At 41.8% G+C, this 20,663-nt stretch overlaps 2 protein-coding genes across 3 annotated transcripts in view; both read left to right on the top strand.

The window, feature by feature from the left end:
- The first annotated feature begins 4,260 nt into the window (after positions 1–4,260).
- Positions 4,261–15,949, top strand: CWC25 (CWC25 spliceosome associated protein). 2 transcript variants are annotated; one of them, XM_020814537.3, is made up of 10 exons: positions 4,261–4,402; positions 5,530–5,702; positions 7,084–7,320; positions 7,619–7,688; positions 8,394–8,503; positions 9,876–9,942; positions 10,217–10,380; positions 11,516–11,602; positions 12,398–12,559; positions 14,933–15,949. In XM_020814537.3, exons 1-10 carry the CDS (start codon positions 4,385–4,387, stop codon positions 15,045–15,047), a joined length of 1,203 nt encoding a protein of 400 aa, XP_020670196.3. In that variant the 5' UTR covers positions 4,261–4,384; the 3' UTR covers positions 15,048–15,949. The 2 variants fall into 2 exon arrangements, with proteins under 2 accessions (XP_020670196.3, XP_020670195.3); XM_020814536.3 differs by having other exon boundaries at positions 12,395–12,559.
- A 3,006-nt stretch (positions 15,950–18,955) lies between these two features.
- Positions 18,956–20,663, top strand: part of PIP4K2B (phosphatidylinositol-5-phosphate 4-kinase type 2 beta) — a 30,495-nt gene continuing 28,787 nt past the window's right edge. Inside the window, exon 1 of the mRNA XM_020814532.3 lies at positions 18,956–19,786. Within this exon, the coding sequence (XP_020670191.2) occupies positions 19,610–19,786 (177 nt within the window). The 5' untranslated portion in view covers positions 18,956–19,609. The remainder of the gene's footprint in view (positions 19,787–20,663) is intronic.

The raw sequence follows: 20,663 nt of genomic DNA, 5'->3' as shown, positions 1-20,663 counted from the left end.
TTGTAAGTTGAGTTGTTTCTAATGCCTGACTATCAAGTTAATTCCTTTGATTTATTTCATGATCTAATTTCTTCCTCCTCTTCCTCTTTCCTAATAATCTGAATTGTTTATTTCAGTCTTCTTGCTAGGTATTCCTCTTGCTAAGTGTTCCTCTAAGTTCCTCTCCAGCTAGGCGGCTCCATGGTTCAAATGCAGTCAACTGAACAACCATGACACCATCCGAGAATCTAGCTTTAATTCTTTCTGTTTCCCATTTGACTTGATTTGTGTCGCCCTCCATCCCCCAGGGTGGTTTTGAGGGTACATGACCACTGTCCATTCCAAGGTTTTAAACTCATGTCCTTGTGCACCGGCTAGAGTTGGATCTGGTAATAATCCACCTCCTAACTGTAGGTTAGGAAAGTCCTTTAAGATTCTGGATGCCTCTCCGAAGTCTCGCATGGGCTCTGTCTGTACCCCGCGACTTCTGGTCTTTTCCAATTCCCCATCCGTTTCCAGACTAAAAAAACGCGCGTGCTTTCTCCCTCTTTTATCTCCTCCCATACTATTAGATCTAGCTCCTCCCCTCCCTCATCCACCAAGCACACTTCTGCTGGTACTGGTGGCACCACCTCCTCCTGATCTATTTCTATCAGCATTCCCTCCGCGCATCCGCTTTCAGTCACTGTGTTCTGTGACTCGGAGGATGGCACACTGCTCTTCTGATCTTCACAGCTAGAGAGTAGAAAGAGTTAATAAAAACATCCATGGATTCAATACCTTTTTAAATGTATGAATTATACAAATCCAAAGTTCGCAGGTTGCATCTCACACATGCAAAAGAACAGGTTGCATCTCACAATGCAATGCCTTCCGAAACCTTTATCCTCTTTGTTATATTGATTTTAATCATCCTCAACTAGACAAAACCATAGCAAGCAAAAACCTGACAGATTAAAGATTCCTTTGCTTTTGACCCCTGCGGCTATCGGGAACTTCTTAAATCTGGGGCACTCAGAAGACAGGTCAGTTCCTCCCATTCTCTCCTTACCCTAAATGTCATCATCCCCACTATCTTTGCTGTTCCTTCCTTCCAGTCCATCTGCTTGTCAGGTGCAACTATAGGAAATCAGCACTGTTACCAATGCATATTAATTGTGTGATTATGAAATTCCTCAACAAACCATGGGAAACATTTCCTTAGCTAGATGATACTCATTCTTCCTGATTCCTTCAAACCTTCTCCCTTGTCACTGTGGCTTCATCTGTTTCTTCCCTAGCTGTGTTTGGAGCAGGAAGACAGGGAGTCACCCTGTTGCTGACTCACTGCTAAGGAACCTTCACCCTTTTTCACAGCATGGCCCCTAAAAGAGAAGGAGGGTCTTCCAACTTTCTCAGTAGTTAGTAGCCTCTCTCTCTCTTTTCCCAGCCTAGGCTGCAACACTCTGTGTCCCAAGAGAAGGAGGCTCAGCAACATGTGATCTATATTTCTCAGGCTCCCCACCAGATGGAATATTACTCTTCTAATGCTGAAGACCTTGGGAAATGTAACAGCCACTGCAGCCTTCCACATGTCAGAGGGCAAGGGACAGGGAGGAAGAGGGGGAGCACCCCCTGTCCCTGCCATAGCCACAACCTGAGCCAGAGGCAGCTTGGCAGATGTGTGAGAGTGAGAGGGCAGTTTACAATCCATGTGACCGTCAGAAGGGTGCCCTGTTTGGATTCTGAACTGGGGATTCTAGGGCTCAGAGGCATACGTTCTCCCATGCATCAAACCTCCCTTGGGTTTGCCAGATGAAATCATAGAGCGGTAATCTGGAGTCCAAATGCCAGCAGGATGGGGAAGGGGCAGAGAGTGAGGGAAGGAGGAAGAGAGGAAGGCTGCTGGAAAGGTATAAGATCCTTATGAGGATCGGCTGATGTTAGTCTGTGGTGTGAACAGAACCATAGGATTGCATTCAACACACAAAATATTCATTTGATAAAATTGCTGTGGAAAAAGAATGTAAACATAAAGGTGAAGGCACACGTCAACATTTAAGGCGGCCTGTGTGAAATCACTAGGGAGCTACAGAGCCACTAGGCTTGGGGAACTGCTGGCAACCATGTACTGTATCCTTTCATGCACTGTCCATACTTGGTAGACCTTCCTTTCTAACGCAGAGAAAACACAGTAAGTGTAGCAGTAATATGCACCATCTTTTTTTGGCTCCTGGAGTTTCTATAACATCTGAACTTATAGCAACCAGCTTTCCTGCATTTTACACAAATAAGGCTCTGAAGTTCATGGTGGCAACCTTTTTTTTGCAGCAATCGTAATATGTCAGTGCTAGGACACTTGCTTCAGAAGCTCATGCTACTCCACCAATTATTAATTCTATGATACTGCAATTTGGAATGGCCTTGTAGATACAGACTGCTAGATCAGCTTGTTCCTGAAGCAGCAGAATACATGGTCTCCCATGTAGTAGGAGAAGGGAGAGAAGGAAGGAAAGGAGCCCAGAATGGAAGGAATTGCCCAGGTTCTTCCTAAGACCTACTTATTCAGGCAAGCTTACAGCAATTGGGCACTCATGCAGAGGGGGCTTTGAACTGGTGAGTGGTATTTTTTATTTAACTGATGTCCTTTCTAACTATTACGATTTCTTAACTGCTTTTTAGTTTTACAGTGTCTTGAGAGTTTCATGCTATCTGATTTTTAACCTTGCTATGCTTTCAGTGCCAGTTTTGTGGGACAGGACAGATGGAAATCAAAGAAATAGATTTTTACAAGCCACTAATTCTCTATGATTAAAAAACATTTTGTGTTCTCATTCATTTTATTAATGTTTTTTCCCCAGTGTGATTTATCTTTGTCTGTTATTCCTTTTTAAAACACGGTTTATTTTTATTTGGTGAAAACATTATTTGGGTTTTTAAACTGCTGTAAAGCACAGAAAATAAATACACATTTAAATAATAAAAAGATACATATTTATTTAATTTGTAAAAAGAGAAGATATTACCATTTAACTTTTAACATAAAGAAATGTAAGGTCACATTGGGTGACTTACAAAAAAGGAGGTTGATTTAAAACATTTCTGGAATTTATGTAAATCGGCCAAATGTGCAGAGTCCAGATTTTTTCTTGCAACCTGAGGTGGGTCTCAGGCCAAGCAAGATAAATTACTTTTTCAACCAGATCAATCTCTATGGAAAACACTGGTGCTGCAGGATGGTCGCTACATTAGATAGCTTCAGAGGAGAGACTGGACACTAATTTGCAAAAAAGATGGATTCTTCCAGTTGCCACATTTATTCAATCTTAAGGATGGGGTTGTGGACTGATCTTTTCAGAACTTGCCCTGATGTCCAAACCATGGTCCTCTCAGCTTGCCTTATAAGGACTTTGTTTTCTAAAAACCCACTCTTTTCTCCCTTCCAAAACTGCTTATTTCTTGTGCCACTTTATTACAGAGGTGAAATTTCAGGCTAAGTCACTACCGTTTGTTGAGGCTTTGGCAAAGATGCTGTGAGACAGAATTACTTCTCTTGGCTTCTGGTGGTTTGGTTTTTATAAGGTAGTTCAAAAGCCAAGACTCCAATCTCCACTCATTCTCAGCTGGTGCCAGCTATCATAGCACAGCATCATGTTTGTATGTTACTTCCACTAGCAAGTTGGACGAAATGCATGCATCAACCTGCTCTCTCCCTCGTCTTCTCTCTTTGCTCCTGGTGTGCCCACAATTGGTTCACTGGGAGTTGCAACTCAGGAGCCTCTTGTGCTCCACAATCCTTACCCCATCAACATAAATCCTGGAAAAAGCCCTTACTTCATCTTTTTTTAACATTACAAAGGTCTGATCCTCAGGTCTCATATTTTGACCATGAATTCTCAAAGAATGAGATGGTCTGGAATGTTCAGACAACTCCCATGACGAAGGACCAGGATGGTGGAAGTCATTAATGCAACATCTTAAGGGATTAAAAAAAAAAGCTGTCACAGGGGCTGAGTTGTAGCAGAAACAGCCAGCATGAAAGTTTTCCTTTTTTTCCCCTGTCTTAAAATCACAGTTTCCCTTTGGTGCTCATAAAAGAAAAATAATGTACGGCACGTAGAATTAGGTATACATGTATTTGTATGTATGTACACAGGCATCATACCCCCCGCCCCTTTCAATACGGATTCATAAAATCCGTATTTACACATCCACAACCAAGTGATAGAAACCGTTACGACCGCTCCCACGCCCACAGCCCCCTTCAACAGGGTCCCTCCCCTACTTCCTTTCTTCCTCTGTCAGTTCCGGTTGCTGGAGCCGGAATCAGGAGATTGCGTCATCACTCTGCGCCTGCCGGAGCAAGGCTGCCGAAAGCAGAGAACGAAGGAGCGACTTTGCGGTTGTTCGGGTCGCGGCTGTCGCCATGGGGGGCGGCGATCTGGTGAGGAAGCGGGGTGGGTTGGGGGGTAGGCTCGTGGGCGACGGGGTGATGATTGCCAACGATGGCCTTTCTCCCTCCGGAGATGTTAAGGGAAAAAACAATTGAAGGAGCTATGAGGGTCTGGGGATCTTTTTCTTACAAATGTCTGTTAATAAGATTAGGGAGGTGATTAGGAGAAACTCATTAGGCTTCAAGTGGCGAGGGTCTTCCAGGTAAACATGAGACTAAACGTGTTGTGGCCTTGTTTTCGGAGAGAAAAGACTGGCCAACCTGTTGTTTGTTTATTAGTTACTTTCACATCCCTCTCTTCCAAAGAACTCAAAGAAGTAAAGATTTGTATTTCTTCTCCTTGACTTCGTGGAAGTTGGTGAGATCAGTTAAGCTGAGAAGGAAGGATTAGCCACCAAGTGAGTTTCATGGTTGAGTTGGGGATTTAAATCTGGCTCTTTCACATCCCCTGCCAAGACATGAATCACTACATCAGCCTGGCGTTTGAATTTTCATGTCAAGAATATGAATGAGGTTCTTGAAGTGCAGTGTGTTTGGAAGCAACAGATTTTTCTTCTTTGGAAGATAGATTAGTTAAAGGGAGTCGGGTGGTAGAATTATAGGGAAGGGCACCCCTTCCATCTTGTATGCTGTAGCAGCTGAAGTCTTGTTACATAACTTACAGTTTTGTAAGGCTGATGATGTCATCAGCAGGGATGATTTTCCGAAAACTAGACATTTTGTACTTCTGTCCTATGGCTCCCATGTAATCTGTTTAACTGTCAGGAAGTAATGGGAGCCACAAAATGGGAGGAGGATATATTTAATCTTAAAATTGCCACTGCCAGGGTGACTTTACTTGGTGATGCCAGTTGTCAGTCCTATAGCTCCCACTGCTTCCCAGCAATGAAAGGGATTGCATAGGAGCCTTAGGACAGGACTGGGAATTATTAAATTTCGGGAAATCACCCCTGCTGATGATATCATCAGCTTTATACACAGGCAGAAGTTACAGAACAGGATTTCAGCCTAAGATTTTCTCTCCATGTATGTGTCTTGGAGATGTTTGTTATTTGGTGCAGCACTGAAGCAGAAAGTTTTAATCTGTTTTATATTAATAAGTATGTTCTTATCCACAGAACCTCAAGAAAAGCTGGCATCCACAAACCTTGCGTAATGTGGAAAAAGTTTGGAAGGCAGAACAGAAACATGAAGCTGAACGGAAGAAAATTGAAGAACTGCAGCGGGAGTTGCATGAGGAGCGAGCGCGAGAAGAAATGCAGCGTTATGCAGAAGATGTGGGCGCTGTCAAGTATGTTGGGAAAGATTTCATTGGAGGAAAACCTTTTTTTAATGACGTAACAGATGTTATGATTAGGAGTGCTTTCCTAAGCTAATCTAGCAATGACCACAGCAATCAAAAGGAATATGAAGCATGTAGTGTTTCTTTCAGTCTCCTTTATTCTGTGCTCACCTCTGGTCATGGAAGCTAGTTCATTATGAAGATTGCCATAGTTACCATGTGGCTTGTAGGTACAGTCCTCTCAAAACCGTCTGTTAAGTGTCCCTAGCATAGGCCAGACCTCTTCCTGTGGAATATCATACCACTGATGAACAGACACAATCTGAACACTTTTTAAAATATAAAATACTTACATGCTGTTTTTAACGGAAAAGACTCCCATTGCGCTCTGTAAGTGGAATTCTAGTGGAAAGAGTGAGACTTCGGCTAAATTTAACCTTTATTGCTTGTATGAGAGCAGGACTTTAGTGTTGTGATGTTGTGTATATGGAGTGCTGTTCCCTCACAGATGAGGCACATTTTAAAAACATTTATGCAGGCTTTCCTTCTGTAGGCCAACCTAACATCCTTTTAATAGATTATTTAAATACCGGAGGTTAATGTATGTGTCATGTATTTCTGTGTGTTGTCCTGTCTGTTTGTGAACTGTAACTTTCCAATCTGAGCAGTTTATTACTTTCACTCTGTAGATTATTTATTTATGTAAACATTTTAATTTTCAATGTGATTTATAGTTTTGATAACATTTGACATTATTGGGTGAGGTGCTTTTACTTAGGGGCAAAAAATCCAGCTGCACAAATAGAACTGATTCCCAAGCTACTTCAAGGAGACAGTTTATTGAGGGAAATTGTCCTGCTGGTGATCAGGATGCAGAGTGGCAATAAAATTGTTCTTCCTCTTGTAGACATGCCCTTTCCTGGGAATATGGATTTGGACAAACATGCAAGGGAGAGGATATTGAATTTACCTTTTGGGGCCAAGATAGTCACTGAGGAAGAGTTTCCTCAGTATCTTAAAATTATTGTTTACCAGTTTTTTGGGGGGAATGCTTGAGATGACATTTATTATATACATTAGTATTCTTGCATTTTTATATTGTGCTCATATCTCATAGATCCCATTTCTAGGCAAAGGACATAATACTTTAGAAGTCCAGCTATATACTACTACTAATATATGAAGAAAATGCATCAAAGTCCAATTAAAACTGTATTTTGAAAATAGAAATTACTGTTTTCTGCTTAATTCTCATTAGCTATTAATGTAGAGCCTGAGTAGTTTCCTTCCGTAAAAATTCACTGTAGTAGTTCAAGTAACTCTTGTCTGTTGTGTAATCACCTTGGTTTTCAAGTTGATTGTTTGTCCCTTTCAACTCCCAATTAATTAGGAAAAGAGATGAAAAGCTGGAATGGATGTACCAAGGACCAGGAGGCATGGTGAACAGAGATGAATATCTTATGGGCCGTCCAGTTGACAAATATGTCTTTGAGCCAATGGAGGACAAGGAAGGAGGCTGTTCTTCTGAGACTGGCCTTCTGCCAGGCTCTATTTTTGCCCCCACAGGTGCCAACTCTGCCCTGGATATGGCCAGCAAAATTCGGGAAGATCCACTTTTCATGATAAGGTATGTACGACAGATGCTTTGATTTGGGAACCAATTGGTGCCCTGGCTGGTTGCTAAATTTCAAAGGAACTGTGGGCTGTCTAACATGACCATGCAGCAAACTTTTAATTTTGCTCATATGTCTCCTCAGTGTTCCACCATATAATGGTGTGTAGCATCTAAAAAATGTAGCAGAGCTGTTAATCTAAAGATTTGTTCAGAGCTGGGATAAAACAGCGTTTGTTTGTTTGTTTGATCTTTATTGGTGCATAGGAACTTAGGTTTGACCGTTATTTAAATCTATTCCTTTCTTCTTTAGGAAGAGAGAAGAGGAGAAGAAACGTGAAGTTCTGAACAATCCTGTAAAAATGAAGAAGATCAAAGAATTGGTAGGGGGTAATGCCGAAAGCTTTGAGAAGGGACAAAATAAGAACTACATGAAACTAAATTCTAAGGCTGCAATCCTCTGGAGCTGTAGCTGCAAGGATTGTCTTCTGAGTAAATATGCAAAGGATTGTAGTGTTTGCTGTCTGTATCACATTGTTACAGCAAGGATTAAAATTCCAGGTATTTTTTTGAAGTGGGGACAAAACAGCAGCTTCAAATTTTTAAGTATGCAGGCAGCCTACAGTCTTGCATTCTTTCTGCACTGATCTGTCGGGGTCACAAGAAGAGAGACTGACATGGGAGGGTGTTATCCAATAATGCTTTAAATCAGTGGTCCCCAACCTTTTTGACACCAGGGACCAGTTTAGTTGAAGACCGTTCTGCCAAGGATTCGGGGGGAGTACCTGTTATGCAGTAGGTTGTTGGAGGTTAGCTTTGAATTGAACTCATAAAGGAAATGGCGAGCAGGAGGTGAGCTGCAATGGAAGCTCCACCTCCTGTCAGATCAGCAGCGGCATTAGAACCTAATAGGAGCATGCTGACAGGAGGCGGAGCTTCACTTGCTGCTCACCACTCATCTGTCTTGGTTGTCTGGTCTTTCCAAGGCCATGGACCGGTCAGCAGCCCAGGGGTTGGGGACCCCTGCTTTAAATGGTTCCAGTACATAATGGAACTTACGTCTCTTGTCCCCGCTTCAAATGTTCTAGTTGCAAAGCAGTTTGGAGAAGAAGAAAAAGAAGAAGGAGAAGAAAAAGAAGCACAAGAAACACAGACACCACAGCCCTAGCAGCAGTGAAGATGAACATATTAAAGCCAAGTATGTTTATGCACAACATATCACTGTTCTGGTTTACGTATTGGCCAGAATATGTAAACTTTGTGTAAGGTTTGCATAACTTGCTGCACCTAATTGATAAGTTTTGGTTGTGTTCAGATATTATTGTATCAGTTCATGTCATGTGCTCTTTGTGTCATTATCCCCATCCTAAGGGGCAGCCTCAGACTGGGTTGACGTGTTGCAGGGGACCACACCACTCTTTAAATGGCCTTAAATAGACCCAGATCCACCCACGGGACGGTTCTGACTCCTCCTGCATTCTGTCCTGGTCCATAATCATCTTATTTTAAGTGGCATAGTGCTAAATTACTGTTGCAGACAGAAAGACTCTAGCACCTGTGTGATGCAGTGCTAAAGTCAAATGGTTTATTACATTTTTTTTTAAGGGAAACAGTTTGCATAGCAGGCATAATTACTGATTTCCTAATAGGACGGCATCCCATACCATGTGAAACACATCGCCAAGATGTCAACACAAGGAATACCCCTGCACACAGATTAAAATGACATAGACATTCACACAATCTCCTGTTGGGTGTTAAAAAAGAAACGATTCCTCAAAGAATAATGTGAATTTTCCCTGTGTTTGCAATAATGTCATATAGTTGGGGAAATGTGAATTTATTTGTATTGTGCTAAACCTAAGAGTTATTGGAGGAGTACATTGCAACAATGTTGTTGCACACTGAGATGATGCACTCAGTTTACCAGTTAGCAGCAGCAAGTTGCAGAAATGTTATGCAAACACTCTTAGGATTCTGGCTGTTGCTTTATACTCTTAGTTTTTTGGCCTTGTGGAGTAATGTTTTGCCATTCCTATTTTAGAGGTGGATAGCGAAGATTAGGTGATTTGCCCTACATTTCAAAGCTAGTATTTGAATCCATGACCATTTGAGTCCATGTCCAAACCAAATCTTCTCCACAGAGTGACCACGGCTCTCTGAAGTGAGGACTGGCAATCTAGTTGCCCAGGGTGTTCACAAGTTCCTGCAGAAAGACAGCAGTGTCTCTTCTCTATGGCTTGACAGAATTACATACTTAGATATCTTTATCCTGCTTCTGACAGGATCCCTCAATACATCCTGATCCTTATAAGATCTCTACATGTATTCTGATCCGCATCCTTCAGTCTCCAATTTGCCTTGTATCTCTTCCTCATTCATGAAGTATCTTAAAATTTTGCCAGGCCCTTGGGAGCTTTGTAGTGGCTTGACTTGGACCCAGAAGAATTTAGAATTAGGGTACCTGAAAATAATTAGAAAACTTTTACCACCACCCTGGCTTAATAACACAATCAGACTGATAAAGTCCTGTTGTTGTTTTGTTTGTTTGTTTGTTTGTTTGGCCTTAGGTCACGAGAGAGGGTTGACAATTCACTGGAGCCTCTTCACTCCAAATTGCCACAATATGGCTTGCAAGTATGTATAGCTGCCTGCATGTTGCCCAGAGGGTGCCCTTTACTGTGTTGAGGGGGGGGGGGAAGAGTTAAGTCACTTAGTGGCATGGCTGCTTCTGATTCTGCACTTACTCCCAAAGGTGTTTGTATGTAAACAACCCCAGGAAAAGAATTGCACGTGTTAATCAGTTAAATTTGTTCTCATGTCCTTTTTTGGGGGGGGATTTTTTGTACAGCATTATTTTCTCTGGGTGATAGCAGTAGGTTCAGCATTAATATCTATTTTGTCATTCTAGGTCCGAGATACTGGCCACAAGAAGGTACCATTTGAGAAGCCCCAAGGGAGGTCTGCATCAAAGGGCAAATGCCTTTCACCCGAGAGGAACTCTGACACCAAGAGAATAAATCAGGTGGAGACAAGCAGTCGCAAGAGGTCGAGATCACCCAACCAGCACAGACAGTAAGCCATACTCAGATAGCTGCTGCTCCTTTCCTTTATTGAATACATAGTGTAACAGTCACCTTATACCTCACAAAGGGGCCGTTACGTCACACTCAATCACTCTTCGTTTCCACTGCCACCAACCATTCCCTCAAATAAAGCTTCAGGCCAAAGTATGATTTCAAAATAAAAACTATAAATAATACTTTAATCACTATAATAATATAACAATCACACACACACACTCTCACAGACCCTCACTATATAGCACAGTTCTTATCTCACAATATCTCCTAGCCCTATCTCCCTATTTCAACCCTATCTCAAAGCCCTATCTGGCCCTATCTAAATCACTCACACCATTCACTCCCCTTATATACAACAGCTCCACCCCTTATGTCCCACCCTCCGTCACGCCATTGGTAGATGACACACAGCTTCAGCAGTGACGGGCAGTTTTATTGTGACAGCCTCCTCTCACGTCACAAAGGAGCTGCCACGTCACTCTCACAACCTCACTTTATTCATGCTGCCACCAACCATTCCCTCATAAAACTCTTCAGACAAAAGTATGATTTTTAAAATAAAAACTTATGTTTATTGATAATAACAAAAGGAATGGTAAATCACTATAATAATTAAAATAAAAGGCAATCAGTATAATAAAGTACCCCCCCCCCACACTCTCTCTCAGACCTTCACTCTAATATATAGCACAGGACTACACAACATGTACAAGACCTAACTCCCTAAGTCCCTATCCAGACCCTATCAAGTCCCTATCTAGTCCCTATCTCAAACCCTATCTGAGTCACACCTCATTCACTCCCCCTTAAATACCTTAGCTCCACCCTCTTAAGTTCCCACCTCCCGTCACGCTAGCTGTATGTAACACATAGTATGACAGTGTGGAACCTGGTCAGCTTCATCCTAGTTTGTGGTTATTTGCATCTGGTTGGGATGTGATCACAAAGCAAGCCGGGATCTGACTTTTCTTGGAAAACCATTGCCATGCCTCTAGTATACATTCAATTATATCACAAAACGAGGAATGGGCAGGAGGGTGGAATGTCAGTTTCTTTGGGACTGAATGTGGTTTTTTTGTTTGTGTGTGTGTGTGTGTGGTGAAAAGAAAATTTCTCCTGCATTGCAGGCATAACAACAAGGATCCTAAAGCAAAGGGAGGAGGGAAGAGTCCTTCTCCAAGGAGAGAAGGCTACAGAAGACAACAGTCGTCAAGGTATTTTGGGTGGTGGGAACAGAGCCATGTGCTGTGCAATAAGTAAAGGAGGTTGTTCCAGGAAGAACTGCAACCCATGTGGGAAACTTGAAAACTGATTAGGGAAAGGAGTTTAAAATAGTCATAGAACCTTTTTGCTTCTTAAAAGTGCAGATGCTGTTCACACTTTTTCAGCAGCACCTTTCTGGATATTCCAGAGCAAAAACCTATCTTTGTCATTAACAAATTACAGTTTATAACCCTCTGGCTCATTGCAGAGATTACAACTCAGAGCACTTTAAATTGCATTGTTTTTCCTTCATCCAAACAAATACTAAACTGGAGGTTTAACTTTTAAAGGAAATAGGTTTTCTGGATGATCTAATATCCAGTTGTGCTTTTACAATTACATATATATTGCCAGTTGAAGACATACTCCTAGAAACAGGAGTGCCTCTTTAAAACAGCCAGCAGAGAGGTCTGTTGCATGTGGCTTTATTATTACACTCTTTATTATGACTTCACATGTTGCTAGAACAAGTCCAGATACTGCAGATACTTTCCAGAATAAGTCCTGGCTTTAATCAGTTACATTTGGTGTATCACCACCATTGAGTAGATGGTCTCTGATTCCCTACTTATTATAAACCTATCCTTGTAGTCCCTGTTTCCATTTACATTAGCTGATAGAAAGGGATTTACTCAGACAATTTGTGCTTGAGTTGGGGCTTGTTTTGAAGTTTGGTCAAATACTCTGTTGTGATTCTAGCTTCAAAGTCCTGTACATCTGAAGTTAGTCTTGTCTACTTTAAGCAGAAAGCTCTCAGCAGAAGAGCTAGAGAGAAGACGTCAAGAAATGATGGAGAATGCCAAGTGGCGGGAAGAGGAAAGAAAGAACAATGTGAACAGGCACAGAAAAGAGGAGGAGCGAGAGCGAGCATTGGAGAAGCTGGGTCGCAGTGATGGGAAGTTCATACAGTGAGTGTCCTAATTCCCTTGGCCTCTAAAATTGAGGAGAATGTTGGAGCATATGCTTTGTATACCAGGTTCAGTCCCCAGCATCTCCAGGTGTCAGTACTGAGAGATGTGAAAGACCTCTGCTTTCAGGAAGGCTGCTTTCTGGCACAATAGAGAACACTCCTTGTCTGATTTACTGCAGCCACCTCATCTCCTGTAAATGGTCAGTTTGAAAACTAAAGTTAGGTCTTTTGCATTACTACACTGGTCAGAACACTTCCATCTTTCTTTCCTAATGTTTAGATGGTGTTAAAAAGTTGAGGGATCAAGTAATTTCCCAAACTTGCAGATTTTTTTCTTTCTCCTATGAGTACAAACCAAGAGTACAGTGGTGCCTCGCATAGCGAGGTTAATCCGTTCCGGATTAACCTTCACTGTGTGAAAACTTCGTTAAACGGAAAGTAAAAAGCCAACATCGTTTAATGCGTTCCAAATTGGCTGAAAACTCACCGTTTAGCGAAGTCTTCCCATAGCCGGCAGCCATTTTCGCGCCCTCAGTAAGTGAGGGGATGGCGCGAAAACGCTGCGCGCGGCCATTTCGGCTGTTCCGGCGGCCATTTTGGACCCGCCAAACAGCTGATCCGCGGGTCGCAAAGCGAAGGTCTGTAAGCGAAATGCTTACCGACCTTCGCTATGCGAGTTTCGCCCATTGGGGCTATCGGTAAGCGATCGCATTAGCGATCGCGGAAACCGCATCGCTATGCGATTTCGTCGTTATACGGTGCGCTCGTTAAGCGAGGCACCACTGTACCTCTTCAATCTTTATGATACAGAGGTTAAGTAGACAGTGTGTCCATGTCAGCTCTGCCATGGCTTGTTAAGTCAGTTTTGGCATAGCTTTCACTTCCAGTTTTCAAGATGGAATGTTCACACCCATTCACCAGCTGAGCATACAAGTTTATGAATGGCAATCAAAGCATAGGAGTATGGTGAGAACTGCCTATACTTATGGCAAGACAAGAGTGGAAGGTAGTGAGGTTTCTCTCTCCCACCCCAGATCCTGTCTCTTCTCTCGAGGGAAGGAATGGAGCCAGTATGTTTGTACAGTATTTGTTTTCATAACTTTCATATTACATATGTACTGGGAGTAAAACATGTTTAAATTAAATATTTTAAAATAAATTCATATCTCGAGAGTTACTTTTTCACTGTGATTGAAATTCTGTTGGGTAAGGTCCATCTGCACAGTGGGAATTTAACTACCCGTTAAAGCCTTCCTTTTGCAATTTTGGGGTGCACGTGACTTCTTCACATTGTGTACAAGCAGTATGCAGACTGAAATCACAAAAGGAGGTACAAATCCACAGCAGTCTACTGCTGCCAATAATATAATTTCCATTGTGGAGGTAGACCTGCACAACAGGATTTCAGCCTGACAGAATAAAGTTTTACAAATAGTTTAATGTCAAGTGATCACTGTGTCATGTTGCTTTGTTATTTTTTAGTGGCAGGAGAGGCAGATTGGCCTTTTGGGGCCAGTTGTAAAAAAAATGTTTTAAAAAAAATCAGCACATCACTGTATTAACAAGTATTAACTACTTATATGATGCAGTACTTATTAGTAAGTAGTATGGAACTGCCACTACTAACTAGTAGTATGTAACTAGTTAAAATCTTTTTTTTTGTTGTTCACTGTAACATTCACACATTAATGTTACCTCTTAACATTTCCAATCTCTGGTTTAAGGAACCAGATTCCCTTGCCTGATTACAGGCAAGGGAAAGTAGCCAGATTACAGGCAAACCAGATTACAGGCAAGGGAATAATTAGCCAGATTACAGGCAAGGGAATACTTATTCCCAGATTACAGGCCAGATTACAGGCAAGGGAATAATATCTATGATAGATAGACAAAAACTGGGATCAATAAAGAGAAAATGAAATCGTAATGGGACATTAAACAAGGTGAAATTCCAGTTATTCAGACAAGACTCAGCTCAAGACCTGAGCATTAGAGTGACTCTGATAGTGGTGAGCCACAGTCCGATAAATACGAAAATGGAGGCTGTTCAGGGATACGTGGTGTGAGAGGAGGAGCAGAGAAATGAGTACCTAGAATAGAGAAAAAGATTAGCAGATATACTTCTCTTCTTGAACTAGAATATTTCGTATTTTGTATCTCCTCTCGCCTTTCCTGCAGGTATTACTAGGTGGGGAGGAGTCCCAACAGTTTGGCACTACTCTGTACTTGAGTCTTGTTTCTCCTCAACATGTTTCTTTCTTTTTTCTCTGTGCCAGCTTTCTTTTGGGGACAACTAAAAATGCCATATAGCTGCAAAGGTTGTTTTTACTATCATTAACACATATCCTTCTGTGTTTCTCCTCTGCTGCAGCCATATAAAGCTGGAGAGTGCATCCACCTCCTCTCTGGAAGACAGAGTCAAGAGGAACATTCACTCTATCCAAAGGACAGCAGCAGCACTGGAAAAAAACTTCATGAAGAGATGAAATTGTCTTCCTTCACTAGAACCACTATGGACTTGCTTATCTGGGATACTTTTTTTTACCTCAAGGAGATGGCAAGGAGTCTCACAGCTATGAGGGAAAACTATTAAAAGATCTTAATAACATTTTTCCCCTGTGTGAGAGACCTTGTGTGGGAATGTTGTGAGGGAGTAAACTGTGATGCTTTGCTTCAAACAGTTTCCCTCCTCCAGATTAAGGTATTTTAATGATAAGTAAGTAGTTCCATCTTGTCTTTAAATTTCATGTACTCCTTACAAGCCATTTTAATTGTAGCCCCTGCCCTGTATTTGATGCCTCATAATTTAACTCAGAGAAGCTATATAATTTAGGGGAGGGGGCACCAGGTAAAGGAAGACTTTTAAGTTGGCACCAACAGTGCATGTGATGAATAGGAAGCAGGTGACAGAAATGGCTGTTCTTTGGTACTTCTGATGAAAAAGAAACACCACAGAGATTTTGCTAGCTGATATAGTTCTGCTCCTGTTTAAGTTCTTAAAGGGCAAGGTGCATCTGAATTTGGACCTGTCCAAACTAATGAGGCCCCATGGATAGTGCTGGGCTTTAGTTTGTACCTTGTTGAGTTTGTTTTTCCCACCTCTCTAAGGTGCTATTGGGACAGACTCTTAAGGACTCTTAACTTTTAAGGAAGAGTTTATTTCCCCCCCCCAATGCTTTTTATTAGAAAACATGCATATTTCTGTGCATATGCACGAAAGAATTTCTGAAGTGGGCAGACATACTTCCTTGGAGAACAAAGTTGACCAAATAGAACTTTAATGCTGTACAAGATTTTTCTATAGATTATTCTTTTGTGACATGTAAAGTTGAACTTTGTATATCTGGTGGCATTTAATATATATATATATATATACAATTATTTTAAACCAGTGTGTGACATTTTTGTATTTTTCCTTAATAAGCTGTCCGCATTATAGGCTCTTGAATATCATGTGGAACTAATAAGTGTGCAGTAGTAGATGCAAAAAGTCATTAGCATTTATTGCTTAGTAGCAGCTGACCACTGGGGTCTTGGCAGAGTGCTGGTAATTAGAAAATATTTTATTCTGGAAATAATGAACTCAGAAGAAGTGGGGTAGGTCTAATAGTGAAAGAATAATATGACATTTGATATAATAATATCAATGAGCCGTAATAGAATGCTGATCACTATATCGCTATCATTCAAGTTTATGCTTCAATCTAAATATAGAAGAAGAAATAAACATGTTTTATGCAAGTGTCCAGACAGCAAATGATCACACATCAGAACAGGACATGCTGGCAACCAGGCGACTGGAATGCAAAAGTAAGGAGTAAAGCAAAATGAAACATCAGAGAACCTGGCCTAGGATATCAAAACAAAGCAGGAAAGCAACTTGTTAAATTCTGTGATGCCAACAATTTGTTAATTGCAAATAGACAACTGAACAGATGGTTGTATATGTGGACATCACTGGGTGGCCAATTTATTGTTAAATAAGAATATATTATCTGAAGCAGAGGATGCATATGTTCTATTCTTTGGAAAAACAAGACCGAGAATGTGTTATGGCACAGGCCATGAACTGCTATACACATTAAGTAACGGAAAAGAACATTATACTGTACCAACCACAGTGCTGGGTCATGACTTGTGTAAATTCTTAGGAATATAATTTAGGTAAAGAACATATTTGTATTACTAAATTTAATTGACTACAGAAAAGAACGGTGGAGTGAAATCTTAAGGAAGAATGCAAAAAGTCTATACCCATAGTCAAAAGAAAAGAAAAATCTTGAATTACTGATGAAACTCTTAAAACAGTTAAGGATAGATGAGAAGGATAAATAAGAGAAATAGGATCAGAATTCTAAATGCAACTTTTCAGTGACTAGTACAGAGAGACAAATTATAAGCTATAATTTATAACAATAATTGCAAAGAAATAAAGAGAATAGCAAGGAGGAAAAAGATATATAATTCATAAGTTACAAGAAATCAAAGGGATTTCTTGAAGTACAGTGGGGTCTTGACTTGAAAACTTAATCTGTATTGGAAGGTGGTTCTCAAGTCAAAAAGTTCTCAGGTCAAATCTGCATTTCCCATAGGAATGCATTGAAAACCATTTGATCCGTATCTGCTCTTTTCCGTCCATAGAAACTAATGGGAAGCTGCTATTCTGCCTTCGACCACTAGAGGGGGATATTTTGTTTCTTTTTTTCTTAGGTCAAGAAAGGTTCAGGGAAGGCAGGGAAAATACAGTCCAGGCAGTACCAGGCAGTCTGAAGACTGTCTCCCAATCCACTCTCTTAAACGCTGGGAGGAGTGAGGAAGCAGACAGGCACCCTTTTCACTGGCCAACAAGTTAACTGAAAGTTCAAATTTTGCACTTTCCCTCCCTCCCACGTGGTTTTTTTCAGTTCTTAACTCAAATCTAAGTATGTAAGTCAAGTCAATATTTTCCTATGAGAGTGATTCTTAAGTCAAAATGTTCTTAACTCAAGCCGTTCTTAAGTCAAGACCCCACTGTACATATTTGCAGTTTAAATCAAGAATAGGGAGGGATTGTGAAAGATCAGCATAATTTTAAAGTATAACTTAAACTCTTATGTGAATTGGATAAAATGAAGAGAAGAGAACCGCAGAACGTCATTACGGTCACTGATTTATGGCATGTTCCCAGTGTTGTGTACTAGTGGATAGTGACACTGAGGTAGCTATGGATTTGAATTCCTGTCATCTGTGAAAACTCAAGGAGGGTAGGGTAGGGTGGAACATAATTCTACTCCTTAAATATCTCATTTATCTTGAAAGTCCTTGAGGCCATGTAACTTAATTAATAGGATAGTCACAAGTCAGAAATGACTTGAGGGCATATAACACACATTCTGAAGGTAAGACACAGTGTTGGCAACTGGCGGTAAGTCTTATATTTTCACTGTGTGATTGGACTTCTTTTCCATCCTCTAAATTTTGTGAGTTTTTTTCTAAAATTCACGAAAATTCACACTCTTTCACTCTGTAGCCCTGCTTTATCAGGCAGCAAATCACAAGCGCTACCGACTACGGGCAGCCTTGAATATACAGTACAGTAGAGTTTCTATGCAAGGTCAGGTATGCTCGTTTACAATTACTGTACAGTATTGCTGGCCTTCTTCTAGTGCGAAGGACTACTCCAACCGGAGGCGGCGCTGTCTAAAACAAAACACTCCCTCCCAGGATGGATCGTTGTAATTCCCCATTCACAAAAATCCAGGTGCCTCGTCGCTGATTGGCTATTGGGACGCAGAGCGGAGAGATGCGGTCCAATCTTCTGGTGATTGTACCATTATGAAAAAAAAAACGAGGACTGAAAAGGAATAATTGCCTGCTCCTCTGGATCTTCTAGATCACTTCAAATCGACTTTTTCCTGACAAGAGTAATATATCTGCCTTATATTACGGAGCCCGCCAGGACTTTCTTGCTATTCCTCTGGGGCTGAAATGGTATATCCTGCTCCGCCCCTCCCTCCGGTCTCCGCCATCTTGACGCCTCCTTTGCGCAAGAGCCGAGCGCAGAGCTCGTTCCGCGGTGGAACAAACCACCTTAGCACGAAACGCGGGGGTAGGCGGGGCGAAGCGATGTATTGGCAGTAGAGTAGACGAAACTTAAGAGTTGCCGTTAGAGGCGGGCGACGTTCAGTTCATTTCGGGAAGGCTGGCAGGCAAGGGATACTATTTGGCAGCTGACAGGAGGGGGTGGGGCTGGGACCCAACCATTTGCGAAAGCGGGGTGATGTTGCAGTGCCGGGTTTTTTGGACTGAACCATTACTTGTGCGGAGGGAGAAGGACATATGTATGTGGGTGGCACTGTGGTAAATGGTGCGTGCGCGTGTATATATATACGTATGTATATATATTGAATTGATGTTCAGGTGGGCGATATTGCGGAGTAGGTGGGAGGGGCTGGCTGCAAAAGCCTAGACACGGGTGGCGTGTAAGGTAGCACCACAGTGAATGTTTTGGAGGGGGCTACCCTTGACCTGGTTCGAATGGTGCCATTCTGAGTAAAGGAGGAGGGAAGGAGGAGGGGGAGAAATGGATGGTGCAATTTGGGGCGCCCACAGGAAGAGTTAAAGAAACACCACAGATTTGATGGGAGCGTCCATTGTGAGTGGGTGAGGAAAATCCATGTGGCGCCGCGGGTTGGGGGGGGGCTCTGTTACGGGGGATACCACTGCGTATAGAAGCAGGGAGGGCAGGAAATACCACTTTAGAAACCGTAGGTGGCATTCCTGAAAAAAAGAGTGCCAGGCCAGGAGGTGCCAGGGAAGACCAGCACATGGATCAAGCAATGAGCTCTGATAGGGACCAACGTCAGGAGTCATAGGATTTATGGTTGGGTAAACTCCTGGGTGGGAAGACTTTAAAAGAAATAGGAAGGCTAGTCCTTTTTCTGATACAAGCACTTGAAGGGGGGGGAGGGGGTAGATCGCGCAAGTGGGAAGGGTCCAAGGGGTGCCATGCAAAGCACTCGGTGTTAGATTTGTCAAAGTCAGGAATCCAAAGGGACCTCTCGTTGCCATGGCCTCGAACTGTACCGGGAGCACTGTGGCAGCGAGTGTTGGTGCAGGTCTGGGCAGTGTGCTCAGTGCTTCCAAGACCAAGACGAAGAAGAAGCATTTCGTCTGCCAGAAAGTCAAGCTCTTCCGAGCCTCCGAGCCACTCCTGAGTGTTCTGATGTGGGGAATCAACCACACGGTGAGCAAGAAATGGACCTCCCCACTCCCACTTCTCCTTGTTTGTGCATGTGGCAGGAACACAGAATGGGTCGCCTGTGCAGCCACCCTTGGCGATGCACACCCTGCTGTTGAGTCTTTCTGTTTCCTATGATCAGTTAATGCTTCAGTGTTAACCATCATGCACATTCCACTGAATGATTAGTGAAATATTTCAATTGAGAACTACAATATACGGAGGATTAGGAACAGAATTAGCATTGTGGGTTTGATGTATACTTCCTGTAGTGAACTTTTAGAGCACTAGGACAATGGAACCAGTTACCTCAGAAGGTGGTGAATACTCCAACGCTGGAGGCATTCAAGAGAAAATTGGACAACCATCTGTGAAGTCTGCTTTGATTTGGATTCCTACATTAAGTAGGGGCTTGGACTTGATGGCTTTATCGGCCCCTTCCAACTCAATTATTCTATGATTTGATTTCCTGAACCCACTGATAATTTCCATGATATTCTTCTCAGGTGGAATATGCTTTTCTAATATCTGCTTCTTGGTATTACAGGTTGTTGAAAAATAATGTGCCATGTCTTTTACTACAGTACATTACATTGGCTTAAAACCTTAGTGGTGAAAAATAGATGATGATGATGATGATGATGATGATGATGATGATGATGATGATAATAATAATAATAATAATAATAATAATAATAATAATAATAATAATAATAATAATAATAATAATAATAATAATAATAATAATAGTGTGCCATTAAGTTAGTTCTGATTCATGGTTACGGTTTTCAGGTGTTTCCTGGGTAGAGAGTGCTTAGAAGTCGTTAATTTCTTCTGGAGATACCCTGGGACTGTGCAGCTTACCCAAGGCCACACAGGCTGG

This window comes from Pogona vitticeps, chromosome 6, assembly GCF_051106095.1.
Source record: "Pogona vitticeps strain Pit_001003342236 chromosome 6, PviZW2.1, whole genome shotgun sequence".
NCBI lineage: Eukaryota > Metazoa > Chordata > Lepidosauria > Squamata > Agamidae > Pogona > Pogona vitticeps.
This window is presented reverse-complemented; position numbering and strand designations above follow the sequence as displayed.

What these genes read in the sequence shown, in the direction of transcription:
- CWC25 (XM_020814536.3), top strand. An exon ending in TGCCACAATATGGCTTGCAA is followed by an intron (nt 9,943 to 10,216) that starts GTATGTATAGCT and finishes TTGTCATTCTAG; the next exon opens with GTCCGAGATACTGGCCACAA. An exon ending in AGTGATGGGAAGTTCATACA is followed by an intron (nt 12,560 to 14,932) that starts GTGAGTGTCCTA and finishes CCTCTGCTGCAG; the next exon opens with CCATATAAAGCTGGAGAGTG.